Source organism: Ambystoma mexicanum, chromosome 3q (genome assembly GCF_040938575.1).
Source record: "Ambystoma mexicanum isolate Mex_15411 chromosome 3q, UKY_AmexF1_1, whole genome shotgun sequence".
Lineage (NCBI taxonomy): Eukaryota > Metazoa > Chordata > Amphibia > Caudata > Ambystomatidae > Ambystoma > Ambystoma mexicanum.
Window position 1 is genome coordinate 926,594,519 of NC_090926.1, and position 15,543 is coordinate 926,610,061.

Genomic DNA, 15,543 nt, shown 5'->3' on the forward strand with positions numbered 1-15,543 from the left:
CTAGCCTAGAGGAAGCCATTGGATTGGTGAAACAAAAAGGCACGTGCGCCAAAACGTTATTATTGGCTGATAAAGGTTTTATTTAATTTAGGATTAGACTTATGTTTAGCCATTTAGCCAAATATATGTAATGGATGTCACAACTGAATATGAATTAATATTCACAAAGCAATTACACAATCAACATTTTTGTTGGGGTGATATACACAAGCATTTGTAAGGTTTAATTAAAAAAAGGCACTGAGTGCACAATTGTGGGGAGATACTTATGGTCTCCATGTTTATTTATTAGACTGTTCAGGTGTTACAGACATCTTCCCACTTGTTGCAGACAATGCCACATAATCAACACAAAGCAATATAATTGAAAATAGGGTTGGCGCAGTGACACTTGGCAACACCAACACACTTCTATAGCTTGTTTAACTTGTGGGTGGGGCAAGGCCAAAGGTCTGAATAATTATAAGTGTAAAGCAGTAGGGTGACACTATAACGCTTTTCAAACTGCCTGGTGTTCAAAGTTAATTTAGGGCTGAGTAAGCGGCGTGTTCATGAGTATGGGGTGGCTATGCCCGTACACCACCAAGAAGTTGCATCAACACTCAAAAAGTACTGTGGCACAATCTTGCTATGCCAATCTGATGATTATTCTATGCAACAATATAGCTAACTGTTGATTAATTTCACAATGGATAAACTAGTGTCCAATTTAATTATCCAAATTGATGTTCAGTAAAGAAAGGTTAAATTAACATTGTCACAGCCAACATGCGTTTCGACCAATAGCGTCTTCCTCAAGGCTGGTTGTATTAAAAACACTAAATGAATTTCACAGAGGGAAGTGGGTTGAGAGGGAACAGGCATATTGAATATGTAGTAAATTACAGTGGATTATATACAGGTTTCAAATTTGTACAATAGTGCAGTATCATGATATCATGTGAATCAATTGCAAAAGCAATACAAAATCACAAGTTTTGAATGGTATTCAAGAACCAAAGACTAAAAGAATGAAGACGCAAAAGAACACAAAAGAAGGTTAATTAGCACAATTGTTTAATTACAGCAAATGTACTTAGTAATCACCATAAGCCCTTCGTGTATCTCTCTGACCCAAACAGTGTGTCATTCTTATGATGAATCAGTTTAGCAGAGGGCTGGTGAATGGGGGTGGTAGTATGGCAAAGGAATGGAAGACGATGCCGTGGAAGAGGAAGTGGGGAACGGATGGAAGGGAAATGGAAGAGCAAATGGAAATGAAAGATCACAAGACTGATGTTGCCAATCTCCTTTCCTTGCATCTTGGTATGCCTCTTTTGTTCTGGGTTTATGTTTGTTTTCAAATGTAATCCTTATATGTTTAATAAAAGGTTAATTCCTTTTATTGGTAGGGCATGACAAATGGGGATCCACGCTCAGTTCTTTTAATTTTTTAAGGTGTGGCATACGCAATTTTCCCTATGGAGAAGGAGGGAGCAGATGGAAGTTGAAGAGAGTAGCGAATTGACAGTGAGGAGTGTGATGGCTGGTGGATGGTAAAAGGTATACGTATAGAAGAGGAGAGCATGAGAGTTTAGAAGGTTAACAGGCTAGGGTGTGATTTTGGAGTGGATGATGGATAGAGCAGATTTCCCACTTAAACAAATTGAGGGACCCTGGGAAAAACACTATGCTGACAAAACCTGAAGAGGAGATCAAGCTGTTTCCAGCCATTCATACTCCCAAACACACCACTCAAATAGTAAAACAAATGAGATAGCCTAAAAAGCATACATTTGCCTTTAAAGTTAATCACAGTTGCACTAATGAATACCTTCAACTCGGCCCACCCAAATCTCCCCCTCTGGGGCCTATGCGCCCGGAATAGGACCACCCCCACCCTAAGACCTTTGTGAAATGTGCTCACTGGGCCTTTTGCCATAAACGTACCACTTTGCATAAAAGGTTAAGGTTATAGCCTGAAATTCTATAACCCCTCAATTCCCCACTTATGTGTAAGCACACCAATTCCTACTTGCCAAGATTCAATTATCACTAACCAGTGGCTACTGGTGAGTGTACATTTTGAGACCTGATTATACATTAACATTAAGTTTGAATGTCCACTCACTTCTACAATGGCAGCATCGATGCTTGCTTGGATGAAATCAAAGCCTCTCCACCAGTATTTGACAGGAGGGCAATATTCCTCATACTCTGCGCAGTACTCTGTGGGGAAGATAAAACGCAAGAGCATTCATTTTCAGCTAACCATCCTTGCGATCCACTATTAGCTCCAAGGAAAAAAAGAAAACACAGATACTATTTCGGGTCCATTATAAGAAGGCCAAGGGGACACAATACCTACAACTTTACGGGGACAAAAATGAAGCACAATAATTGTGCCCTATTTTTTAATGCTGTGAAAAAAGGAATAGAGTAAACAAGTTAGTTAAAGTTGCTCACCATATTGAATACTGGACTCATAGTCCAAAGTCACATTTCTTCCATACTACTGCTGTATTCCATCCTATGGGACAGGACCGTAGCGTTTCTTGTGGCACCACAAAATAAACCTTTTGTCCTATTTCTTTTTTTTCCAAATTGCAATTTATTTGCATTTCAAAAAAGGTGTTACAAACCATTGTAACATCTCCTCACCTCCAACCCCACCTCCAACCCCATCCCCCATCCCAGAACCGGTCCGATAGCACAGAGAGTAGAGCGCTCGCTTTGACATCTGTGCAGGACCTGCTGACGCAGGTTCGAATCCCGGCAGGCCAAACTCAGCCTTTCATCCTTCCGAGGTCGATAAATGAACACCACACACCGTGGGTAATAAGCAGCACTCAGATATCTGAGGGTTCGTAGTGCTATATAAATGCTAAATTATTATTATTACCACAAGCCCGTCTTGTCCCCCCTCATGCAGCAAGTCCTTATCGAGTCCACAAAGTTTCACTTGGGGTAGACCCCTTTTTCGTGAAAGGCTGCTCCAAAGTCTACAGGCCAACATTACTTCTGCAGTTGCCAATCTTCCAATCATGTTGGCTGGCTATGTAGCTGAGTGGTCTGTCTATTTCGAGGCCAGAGCATAGTCTGATTTGCGTACGTTTCGTTCCCTCAAGACATGCCCGGCATCAAACAGGACAAGGCACATTCCTCTCCCGGCTGTTCGAACTCTAAATCCTCATCGTCCTACTCCACGCCCGCCCTCCCCTCAGTGTCCATATTTCACAGAGAAGTGGAGCCATAGGCCGTCAATGATAGACAGGCACTCATCCAATACATGCGTGAGGTATTCCATATAATAGATCGCTCTGATCTTTGCCATCATTCCTTCTCCACCGGCAAACGCAGGGTTTTCCACAGCTGGCCCAAACAACACCTTGCGTAGACAAACATAATCTCCAGCATATGCCCCCCTTCAACCTCCTCTTACTCCTCTAACCACACCCCAAAGTGGAGGAGCTACAGTGAGAGCTCCCCGTGGATCCCGTCAACCCCCTTGATCCATAATAGGACCTCCCTCCTGTATGACTGCACTGTGGGGCAACCCCACCACATGTTTATATAGTCACCCCTCACCTGTTGGCACTTCCAGCAGCGTGGATCATATCCTTTATGCATCTTCGCTATCCTAGCCAGTGGGTAATGCCATCTATGTATCATTTGCAATGCGTGGTGCCTATACTGTAGAGAGATCGTTGACCACCTAACCCTTCTACAGATCTGTGTACATAATGCATCCTCAATGTCTCTCCCCAGGTCCACTCCCCACCTGGTCCTGGCCGGGAGTGTGTCCCTAGGGTTCGGCAATAAGATAGTCTTGTATAATCCTGCAATGAGTCCCTTAGCAACCCTCCCTGTTAACAGGAACCGCTCAAAGTCCGTCAATTCCCTCCTCAGGTTCTCACCCCACCGGGCATCCGTTAAGACTCCTTTCAGCTGCAGGTATCGGAAAGGTGACAGTTTACCCACGTTCAGAACCTTCTTCAGCCTTCCCACATTTGTCCAGCTCTAGTGAGCTCCCCTCGTACCAGAGTTGGGATGCTTGTGGCTCCCCTATCTCATCCCTCAGGGGCGGAGCCCATATGCAGTTCAAGGGCGATGGCCATGAGGAGAGCCACCTGTTCTCTTCCCCCTTCCTTCCATGTAAGCCGCAGGACTTCGAGCACTGGACGGTAAAAAACCCTTTGCTGGATATGGGATCTGGGCACCCACAGCCATTCTCCGAGTGAAACCGGGGCTAGTATCCCATTATTTATTGGCACCCATTGTTTGTCGGAGAGCGGATTCAAGTGGTCCACCATGACCAGAAGCTGAGCCGCTTTATTGTAGGTCTCTAGGTCTGGAAATCCCACCCGCTGCTCCTTTGGTAAGACAAATGTCCTGTAGGCCAAAGAAATGTTAGCATAGCTATCTTCACCTCAGCAAAAAAGGATGGCGAGATCACTACCGGGAGCATCTGAAATAAAAGTGGCATCCGTTAGAAGGGAATTTATCGGCCTCTCTCCCTCACCCCATGGATGTCCTCATCTTCCTTCTCTGATGGAGACTCTGATTATTGAAAATCAGCCTTCCCTATCGGACGTGATGGGAGAGGCGGCATCACCAATACCCATAGACTCTTCTTATGAACTAAATGGCATATTTGCCATCTGGGAAGAGGCGGAGGGCGTTCAAGATTCCATACCTCCGGTCTCCCTGAACCATATTGATGTATTGGTCAAAGACAACTTCCCGGTGGCAGTAAATGACCAGGCCTTAGGTTCTACCTCAATAGTGGCTCTCAACTTTGTGCTGAGCTCTTTGGTTAAGGTTTTTGAAAATCTGAAACTAGAAGTTCAACAGCACGTGGGAATTTTGTTGGAAGTTACAAAAGAACTTGAATTGAGTGACATAGCGAGGGTGGCTCTAAAATTGGCAGTTAATGACTCCAAGGGGGAAACTGTCAACTTCCTGTCCTCATTATCAGAGATTCAAATTGGAAAAACTGATTCATTAACTAATCAATGTACTGTCTTACAAGATGAGATGATTAAATTGAATGTGAAAATGGATGAATTTGCAAGGGTGGGTGCTCAGAACAATTGTAAGAAATGTATGCAGCCGCCCGTTCCAACTACTCCAGACTACGAAGCGAACGATACTCCGCTTTCAACTTCAGTAATGAACGAATTCATTCAGCTAGCTCAACTAGCAGAAGGTGAAATGGTACCTATTACTGGAAAGGAGGTAGTATTTATGGAAGAAATCTCTGACGAGGTCAAAGATAATGGTAAGAGGGGCAATAAACTGAAAGGGAAAACAAGGAAACAGAGGAAGAGACAAAATAAGAGCTTTAAAGGCTCTACAAAGAGGGAAGCGCAGGTTCAAATGAAGCATATAAATAAAAATAAAAAAGGTGTCACCCTGAATAGTGGCTCAAAAATTCTGAAAGGAGCAAACTCAGAGGTCCCAAAGAAAAAAGTTTGAAAGGAGCGGGGCAAAGTGACGGTCAAAAACCAAAAAGGTTACTGGATGAAAAGGAATTGAACAAAGACATTAGAGGAAATAGTTCGCAATTACCCAAGGCTACAGTTGGAAGTCAAACAGAACCTGTGCAACCACGTAGGAAGATTGCCCTGATCTTTCTGAAGGCGTAAAAACAAGTGAAGATATTGTCATTAAATAATAAAATTGCCCCTGTTTTCTTGAAGACATTCCAACCGGGGAAGCCCCCCCCCCCAGAATACTGATCAGAACTCTGTGGATAAGAAGAGTTCCCTAAACCCTCCCACTGGTTTGTTAGGTGAACAACCTCTACTAGGTCTCCTAGTAAAGGAATTTTCATTGAAGGAAAACATCAACCAAAGGGAAGTGGTTGAAAAAGGAAATAAACGTGATATGACAGTGCGTGCCTCTTCAATGGCTGAGAACCAGAACCGCTCAAGACTCAATCAGTCTCATCAAGATCCTCACTCAGGCCTCACAGTTTTCCTGTTTAATAAATCTAAGGACCCTGTGAAGGGTTTTCCATTGGAAATGAGCTCCATTCCTGCCTTAAAATACCTCTCTACTTCTGACATACAACAATTGAGATTTCCTCTCCACTCGGATATAGATACGGCAGAGCTTCGTATGAACTCAAAATTGGCCTATGAAACCATTCTAGGAGCAAAGGACGATTGGACAACAAGAGCGTTCCATATTTCAACTACGCTTCCGCGTGTAGACTAACATGAGGCTCCTCAAGTAACGAAGGAAGTAACCTCTGATTGCCAGTCGAATCGTACTAAAACATCCACATCACTTCCAACTATGTGGGAGTGCATTCTGGAAATCATATCCAAAGTCCTCCTTAAGTTGGGAATACTGGAACAGAAGCTCTAGTCACAGACGTAATAAGGCGTTTATCTTGGAACTCAAGAGGCTATAGCTCTTTTTCTGAACACTCTAATAAATCTTATATTTTGCAGAATTTTCATGTGATTTAATTTCAGGAAACTTTGGCCTCTGATGTTCTGAGTGTAGATGGTTTTTCCACATATCAACAGAAGGCTTCAAAAGATTTAAAAGGGCACTTGAGTGGTGGTCTACTCGCTTTATGTAGCAATCTGACCTTTGGTGCTTCTAACTTGCTATCTAATGATGTTAACGGTATACTGGTGATTAGAGCGGCCAGAAGAGGGATCGATGCAGGGTCGAATTGGTTTATAATTAATCTGTATTGGAATCCTGCATCCTCCCCCCGTTTGATTTTCTGGGTTATCGATCTGATCTCCTGGTGGAGTTATCTACCCGCTTTCCAGATGATGAGCGGATTATAATGGGCGACTTCAACTCCCAGTGCCTAAAAAAAGCAGTAAATATTGTCTTAGAAAAAGAGATAAATGATAGAGGTCATGCCTGGTGTAGCTTCATGTTAGATCAGGAGCTGAGAATGCTTAATGGTAATATCCAGGGTGATATTCCCAGTAGACATACCTGGCAGAGAGGCCTCTTATTATTGACAATCGACTATATTTTCTCCTCTAATTAAATTTTTGATAATTGTACAGAGTTTATAATAACAGAAGGAAATTTAGACGATCATCGCATGTTAGAGGCCACATTTTACTTTAGACAAAGTATACAATCTCTCTATTATCCCCAGGAATTGTCTATGAATTCGGCTGGTAATCGTCTGAGGAGGTTTGAAAGGGGTGGCTGTACCCTTACTAATAAATTAGAAATAGTAAACAATGACTCCTCAGAGCAACAACTGGGGAAATACTGTGAACCCTCTCAGTTCAGTTAATGCCTATGGGATTTAAACCGTCCTCTTTCAAGTCCTATTATTCCTGGTAGAACTCATAAATACTACTTTGATTCAATTGTCTATGACAGGAAAAAGCTCAAAAGGTGTCAAAGGTCATTAGAACTATACGGGACTCCAAAATCCTTGAGGCAGAATTAAGATCTTTAAATAATAGCTACAGAAATTGGTTGAGATCATACAGGTATCTGAGGAGACAGAAAGAGGGGGAGGAAATATTGAGGGCTCTATGTGTAAGAGTGTTCCTGGAGTGACCACCTCTCTGCGCTATATAGCTCCATTGACTTACAGAAACCAAAATTAGAATCATCTTCAAAATGGTCCTTGAATTACATGTGCAAGGACATTGAAAATCTAATGAAAAAATCGCCTGGCTGTAGGGCTGCTGGCCCTAATGGACTGAGTAACGCAGTCCTTATATTAAATCCAGAACTATGGTCCAGAGTCCTAAAGATTTTGTTTGACAATATAATTCTGGAAAAAAACATCCCTGAGTCATGGAGGAATTTGATTATAATTCCCATTTACAAAAAAGGAGACCGTTTATCCCCTCTCAACTATCGTCCCAGATCACTCCTTGATGCAGATGGGAAGATTTTCTCTGGCCTTATATTGGGCGAATTGGAGAAGTGGGCAGTCCATAATGGTATCATCCACAAGCAACAGACGGGTTTTAGGAGAAGACTATCCACCACTCTTAATACTCTGATCCTTAGCTGTTTTAGTTCAGAATCTCATATAAAAGGAGCGACCCCCTTATTCGGAGACTGGGTTGATCTCATCCAGGCTTTCGATACCATTAATAGAAATAGACTTTGGTTAAAGTTAAAATCATGGGGTCTTCCAGATAATCTGTTATCAATCTTGATAGAGTTACATGAAAGATCCTCATCAAGAGTTCGCCTCAGCCAGGGGCACTTTCTCAATCCATTAAAATAAAAAGAGGGGTGTGTCAAGGTTGTTTGATTGCACCATTTCTTTTTATTTTATATCTGTCGGATCTTTTGAATTGGTTGAAGAAGAGCGGTTTGGTGGGTCCTAAATTGGGCAACATGAAAATTAATTGGTTACTGTACGCTGATGAGATTGCAGTCTTAGACTACACACAAGTTGGTCTGCATCGCTTACTATCTGCCCTTTCAGGGTATGCCAAGGAAAATCATTTAACAATAAATCTGAATAAATAAAAAATTATTGTTTTCAAACATCCGTTAAGGAAGGTGAAATCATTTGATTGGCAATTGGACAACACACTGATTCCTGTTTCCAAAGAGGTTATCTATTTGGGCTCCAAATTAACACCAAGGCCGACCTTCTTTCAACTATAGACCTGAAAGTGATTAATCAGGTCGCTCCAATTAAGAGAATTTGCTCCCAGTATTGTACATTTTCCTTGCTGTCTCTTCTAAAATTTTACATTGATAAGGTGGTCCCGGTGATTACAGTTGGTATGGAGTGTAATCTTTTGGTTTTTGACATTGACTAGGACTAGATAAAAGCAAAATCTGGAAAAAATCTCTTGCACTGCCGAATTGTGTTTCCATCTCACGCATAAGGTTTGAGCTGGGTCTCATCTCCCTGGGTGCATGGATGGAGTGGAAATGGGTCTCGACATATAGGCTCATTCTAGACCCTCCAAAGTCCTCTTTATATGAGGAAGTGGTGGTAGCTATGCATAACTCAACCTCTATCTTTTTGAATAAACTGAGACTTAGGTGTAATGAAATACTGGCAGCGTTGGATACTGACACTGATATTTCAATCACAAATCTGCTGAAAGCGAAGGAAGCGCTACATAGTATGGACTGGATTAGGACCATAGGGATAATGAGGAGTTGTAAACTTTCGTCATTGCCATCGTTAATTGATAAACCCAGGTCCTGTGTTCCTAAATATCTAAGGAAATTCCCTGATTCTGTAGCACGGATGGACTTCCTGAGACTAAGATTTAACTTGTTACCAACTTTGGAAATACTGCATGTCCGGTACAGCGATATTTATGTGACAAATATTTGTGATAAGTGCAAAATATTAGTAGATGAATGAAAATTGAGTTTTTTGTGGATTGATTGGTTATGGCTTATGATTTCTTTTCTTCTTTCTCTTTCTTTTTGTTTTATTTTTCTTTTCTCTTTTTTTGTATGGAAAAAGAAACGGATATTTTCCTAATGTGTATCTGAATTTCGTTTGTATATTTTGAATTGTGTAAAATGTCATGTTTTTCTTTGCTAATGCACAATAAATAAAAAATAAAAAAATACAAATAAAATCTTCACCATCTTGAAGGCATTTTCCTCGCTTAGAAACCTATGGGTATTAAGCATGTTATAAATAACCTATCATCATAGGCGCGTCATCCAAGAGAGCCCTACTCTCACCACCTCTCCATGTCGTTTCTCACGGCTGCCCACAACGGCAGGAAGTTCTTGGAGAAGAGATCACCATAGTTACGTGTCATTTGAATTCCCAGGTACCGAAAAGAGTCCTCCTGAACCCGAAATGCAACTTTTCGATGTAATCCACATCTGCCTCTGACAGCCCCCTACCCTAAAGGCCTGATTTCTCCAAGTTAACTTTGAAGCCAGACAACTTCCCATATTGTCCCAAGCTTTCCAACAAGGAAGGAATCGATCACTCAGTGATATAAAGCAGGGCATCATCCGCAAAGAGACTGATCTTGCACTCTATCGCCCCTATTCGGATCCCCTTTATTCTTCCGTCCTCCCTAACCACTGCCACCCAGTGCTCCATGACCAGTGCGTAAAGCAATGGGGAGAGAGGGCAACCATGTTGCATACCCCGCTGTAGTAGAAAGGCCTGCAATACACTCCAATTGACCACTACCCTAGCCGTAGTACTGGAGACCATCCACCCCGACAACCTCAGAACCATCCCCATGGTCGCAAAGGCCTCCCCATGAAGGACCAACTCACCCCATCGAAAGCCTTCTCGGCATCTGGGGCCAGCAGCAAAGCCCCCCCCCCCCTTTCACCACCTCAGCATTAAGAATGTGACGTGTGTTGCGCCTATTGCCAGCCCCCTGTCTGTGCATCACAAAACCGACCTGGTCTGGGTGAATCAGTCATGGGAGGCAGGAATCCAAACACGACACGAGAATCGGTCTGTACGAGGCACAGCTGGTCAGATCCTTCCCCGGCTTCCGGATGACAGTTATCAAAGCTCGAAGAAACGTCGGTGGAATCGTACCCTCCCCCATGACCGAGTTAAACAGCTTCGCCAACGGTCTAGTGAGTAAGGATTAATACTGCTTGTAAAAGTCTGCTGTGAACCCATCCTCCTCTCAGGTCTTCCCAGCCATTAGTCTCTGAATCGTCTTCAACAACTCTTCCCACTTTACCTCTCCCTCCAAGACCTCCCTCTCCGCACCCATCAGTTTGGGTAGCTGGAGGTCTGCGAGTTACACCCGCAATTCATCCCCTGGAAGCTCCACCAATCTGGTATAGAGCTTTTGAGAGTGCTTTGTGAGCCGAGAAGAAATGTCATCCCCTGTAGTCCCCATACTCCCATCCGCATCCTGTATTCTGCCTATTATTCTTTCCACCCTACACCCCTTCACTCTGTTTGCCAAAAAGCATTCCCACTTTGTCCCCCCTTTCATAGTACCTTTGCAGACCCTCCAGGATTTTGCGGCATGAAATGGCAAATTTTGCAGCATAAAATGGCAAATTTTGCGGCACAAACCTATTTATGGCGGCATTTTCACAGCACAATTTTTATTGACTGGAGGGTGCAAGATTGGTACATTGCAGGAAAGAGGCAGTGTGCAAGGCTACAAAAGAGCCAGGGTGTCAATATATGTATCTTTTGTATCAAATAGGAAGAGTCCATATGTCTATGGCTTGGCAGAACAGGGTTTGTTTTGGCTAGGTTTTTTGGTTTAATGTGCATGCCTATTTATTATTATTAACGTTATTAATCATCATCAGTTGTAAAGCTGAAAATGTTCCCCTTCTATGTTCCCCAATCCCGCAAACACCCACACACCTCTCACCCAACACACCTCACACGTCTCATCAAATCCCCATCACAACTTGTATTTTTGAACCTCACGCTCTGTCATACACATACTCACATGCTCTGTCACACTGCCAAGTCACAATTTGCACTCTCTAGTCCCTACCAAACTACAAATCGTATTCCCAACACACACCGTACGCTCCCCAATTCCTCCCGCAGTATACAGTCCTTCATTCTTGCATGATACTTCTGCAGCTTTCATCCTTTCTCCCATTCTATCACACTCTTCCCTCATCCTTTCTCCCAATCTGCAGTTACCTGCCCCTTTCTGGCCAACCCCTCTCTGCTTTTGGCCCTCTACTACCGCTGAGCCTACGTTCCTTCCACTTTCTGTACCTCTGCTCTCTGTCCGATTATTGGTCCACCATCCCACTGCATCTGCACTGCTCTCTTGCCCACCACCTCCCCCTCTGACCCACTGCTCTCCCTTTGCTTTCTTGCCTTCCACGCCACAGCTCACTCATCACTCACCCTCTCACTTCTTTCCCTCACATATTGTGATCATTTTTCAATTTTTGAAGAAAACTGTAGATTGTGGCCTAAAAAAATGGGGCATCTAAAAATAGAGCAGAGGATGTCCTGTTTTTAGATAACCCATTTTTGGAAATGAGCAGACCACCTTAATCTCAAAGGTGACCTGCGCATTTCCACGGGGCTGAGCTGTAGCGCAAATGATGCGCTGGCCAGCTGCCTTGAATACGTTTGTGCTGGAAGCGCTCTCCCGACAATGTTCTGTAGGCTCCCCGTGCATTTCACAGTGACTGGCCCTTAAGGGTCCTGCCACTGTAAGATGCAACAAAAAAACATTTTTATCCCATTTGGGGAACAGAAATGCAAGTGAGACAGCTGCTCTCACACTAAAAAATGTTTTTTTTTAAAGTATTGCATGAGGCAGTAGGGTCAGTAAAGACCCTGTAAAGCAGTGGCACCCGTCATGCATGTATTTAAAGTGGACGTATAGGGTGGCCTACAATTTCTGCACATTTAAAAGCGCATCTTTCTTGTCAATTTGGGATACGCTTTTAAATGTGCAGAAACACCCCCTGATTTGCGCTAAGGGCTGAAAAAGGACATCTGAATGGGCGCATATAAGAAGCGTCCATTCAGATGTCCTTTGTGGATCGGACTGCTCTTTTTGTTTTGCTTAAGTGATGAGATGTGCTTGCGCATTTCATTTCTTGAGTCAAAAAAAAAGAGTTGAGAAAATGGCCCCTTGAGCATTTTTTTTGTCAAAAACAGCCATTTATGTGGGTGTTTTTGCAAAACTGCAATTTTTGCGCTTTTTTGCAAAAACTGCCGTTTTTCACGCCATTTTGCAGGATCGCCAAAATCGCTATAAACTGGAGGGTGTGCCTTTACTCATGAACCTCATCTTCTTTACCACCTACCCTATCAATGCTGGGTGGTGTTCCTGTCTTTTATCCCTCATCTCTCCCAAGAGTGTTCCCCTATCGGCACCCTTACAGAGGAGTTGCGACCATAACACTTTCAGTTCCCCCCAGAGGCTAGCCTCAATCAGCCCTCTCTCCCTTCAGCTATGAGGAGGCCCGGAACGTGGCCTTGAAGGCTTCCTAGACCATTGTCATACATTTATTTTAATTCTTGTAAACGCGCCAAATCGCCAGCAGGCACACGGCGCACATGTCTCCCCGTTGTCGTAAACTTCAAAATAAGCCTGCACCTCCTTCCCAAGAAAGTCCTGGAAGACCCAGTCACTCAGCAAGGTGTTGTTACATCTCTAGCGGAATTGCCGCCTGGGGCTCCGTATCTTCCATTCCGCCACCACCAACTCGTGGTCGAACAAGATAATTGCCTCGACCATAGGAGCCCCCACCTCAGTCTCCATGTCAAGCGGAGCCAGCAGCAAGTATATCCTTGTATAGGTCTGGTGTGGGGGCGAAAAAAACATGTAACCCCCAAGACCCGGGAAGTGTCCCGGCCATATGTCAGCCCAGTAATTGTCCTGCAGGAGGTGCTTGAAATCAGTGTTATCTGGACCCGCCGCTTTTGTACATCTGCGCCTTTAGACGACCACCAGTCTAGCACCAGATCCGCCAACAGATTGAAATTCCCCACCGCCCCCAGTATCGTGGCCCCCTCTGCCCAGCCCTCCAACAACTCAAATACCTGGCGCAGAAACCCCTACTGTCTCACGTTACGGGCATATAATGTAGCCAGGGTAACTCGCGTTTCCCCTTTAAAATCCCTTTATCCCTAAAAATTAGCCTCCAAATCCCCTCTTGACTTGTATCTCCGTCATCTTGAAAGTCGTCCCCAGTATGATATCCACTCCTTCCTTCTTGCGATCCCTGTGTGAAGCCCAAAAATTCCTATCAATTTCTTCGCCCGTATAGCCAATTGCGCCCCCTGTTTATAGTGAGTCTCTTGCAAAAAGAGGATCGCCAAGCGCTGCTTACGAAACAGGTTTCTCGTGAGAGATCTCTTGTTTTGGGAGTTTAGACCTTTCACGTTTAATGTGGCTATGCAATAACGTTTCCTTACCATTCACTGGCAGACCTTAACACCACTCAAGAGGTACCCCCTCATTGCCTTCCCTAAGACCTACTGCATGAAGCCTCCCCACCCTCCCCCTCCCCATTCCCCCCTGACCCACCCTCCTAACCCCCAACTAAGGCATCTGACCGTTCACCCCAAGCATGTTGTTCATACCTGTCGACCCACCAGGAATGCTGTTCCTGCCCTTGCAGGCCCTTGCCACCGCTCTTGTCACCCTTCCCATCACCCAAGACCCAGGTACCCCCCAACTATGTCCGTAACCATGTCCCAACTATTATTCAGCTCCATTCTGATTCTCCCAAGTTTAGCCAACGGCCAAACCCCCATGGTCACGGGTTCCTTCCTTCCCTGGTACTCTCCGGACCCTCCCCCATCTGCCTCGGCCACCCCTGCGGTTCCCTTGAATTCCCCCTACCTGTGCCCAGCCACCCCCCTGGTCTACCCCCATGTAACTCCACAATCCCCCCCAACCCGAACAGTAACTACAAAAGAACAACCCCCCAACTCCAGCCCGTTCACACCTCCTGTACATCCCCCTAACCCCCCCAAGTCGCCCCCTCAGAGCAATTTAACAGGAAACAGGAAACCAAGTTGGCTATGTCCCTCAGGTCACCTCCCTTCTGGGAGAGTGGGTGTACAGCTTCCGAAATGTCCTGGCCCCTTGCATTCTCTGGCAGCCTTGCTCCATCTGTGGGCCACAAATCCTTCACCTCTCCTGTGTCACTTCCTCTCCTTCCAAAGTGGCACTGTTTCTTTGGGATTCCACAAGACTCTCTGTGGCCCCCACAAAATCTTCTTCCAACATCAGGTGAAATCTTTAACTTTCCCATTTATATATTAGTGCAAAGGGATACCCCCACCTATATTAAACTCCTTTCTCCTGTAGCCCCTTCATGAGAGGGCCACACTTTTCCATTTTAGGGGGGTATAGGCCAAGAAGTCGTGAAATATCATCACTCTGGAGTCCTCATATTCGACAGTTCCCATGCGCCTGGCCTTCGCAAGGATGTCCGCTTTGTCACAATAGTAGTATAGTTTTACCAGCACCGACCGCGGTCCTCTACTCCCTCCTCTTGCCCGATGCACTATATCCAATGTCACATGCGTTCCCTCTTTCGACCCCAGGACCATCCCAATGATTTCCTGCATTTTCTTTTCCAGTCCAGCTGGGGACTCTCCCTCCCTTTCTTTGAGGCCAAAGCAACAGAGATTGTATCGCCTCTCTCTATTTTCAATGTCGCCCACTTTGAGGCCTGACTCCATCTCTCTTCTCTCAATATCCCGAAACCGGACCTCAATCTGTGCTTCGAGTATACCCACGGAGGCCTGATTCGCCTCCACCCTGTCAAGCCTTTCCTCCAGTGTGACTTTCGCTGACAGGTCTGCCTCTTTGGCTCAGTTCTCATCCCACAGATCTCTTCCAAGAACATTTGGATATCGCTCTTGATGGTCCTTATCTCTGCAGACCTGTGGTGGGGCCCAGCAACCTCCTCCAACATGGCTGTGGTATTGGGAAATCTTCTCTCACCAACTCATTGACCCAGCATTCCCCTGTATCCTGACATCCCCTCACTGTCACACAGTCCGCCCTCCCTAGGATGTCACTGCAGTTCTCCACACCTTTTCTGTTCGACGGGGGCCCACCACTGTCTCACTCCAGTTTCTGCTGCCCTTCAGCATCTCAACCTTCCTGGTCTAGAGCCACCCGT

At 44.7% G+C, this 15,543-nt stretch overlaps 1 protein-coding gene across 1 annotated transcript in view; it reads right to left on the minus strand.

Moving 5' to 3' along the window:
* LOC138583119 (ATP-binding cassette sub-family A member 9-like) overlaps positions 1-15,543 on the minus strand; it is a 2,601,648-nt gene that overhangs the window by 2,175,413 nt on the left and 410,692 nt on the right. The window contains exon 5 of the mRNA XM_069655079.1: positions 2,111-2,208. Within this exon, the coding sequence (XP_069511180.1) occupies positions 2,111-2,208 (98 nt within the window). The remainder of the gene's footprint in view (positions 1-2,110; positions 2,209-15,543) is intronic.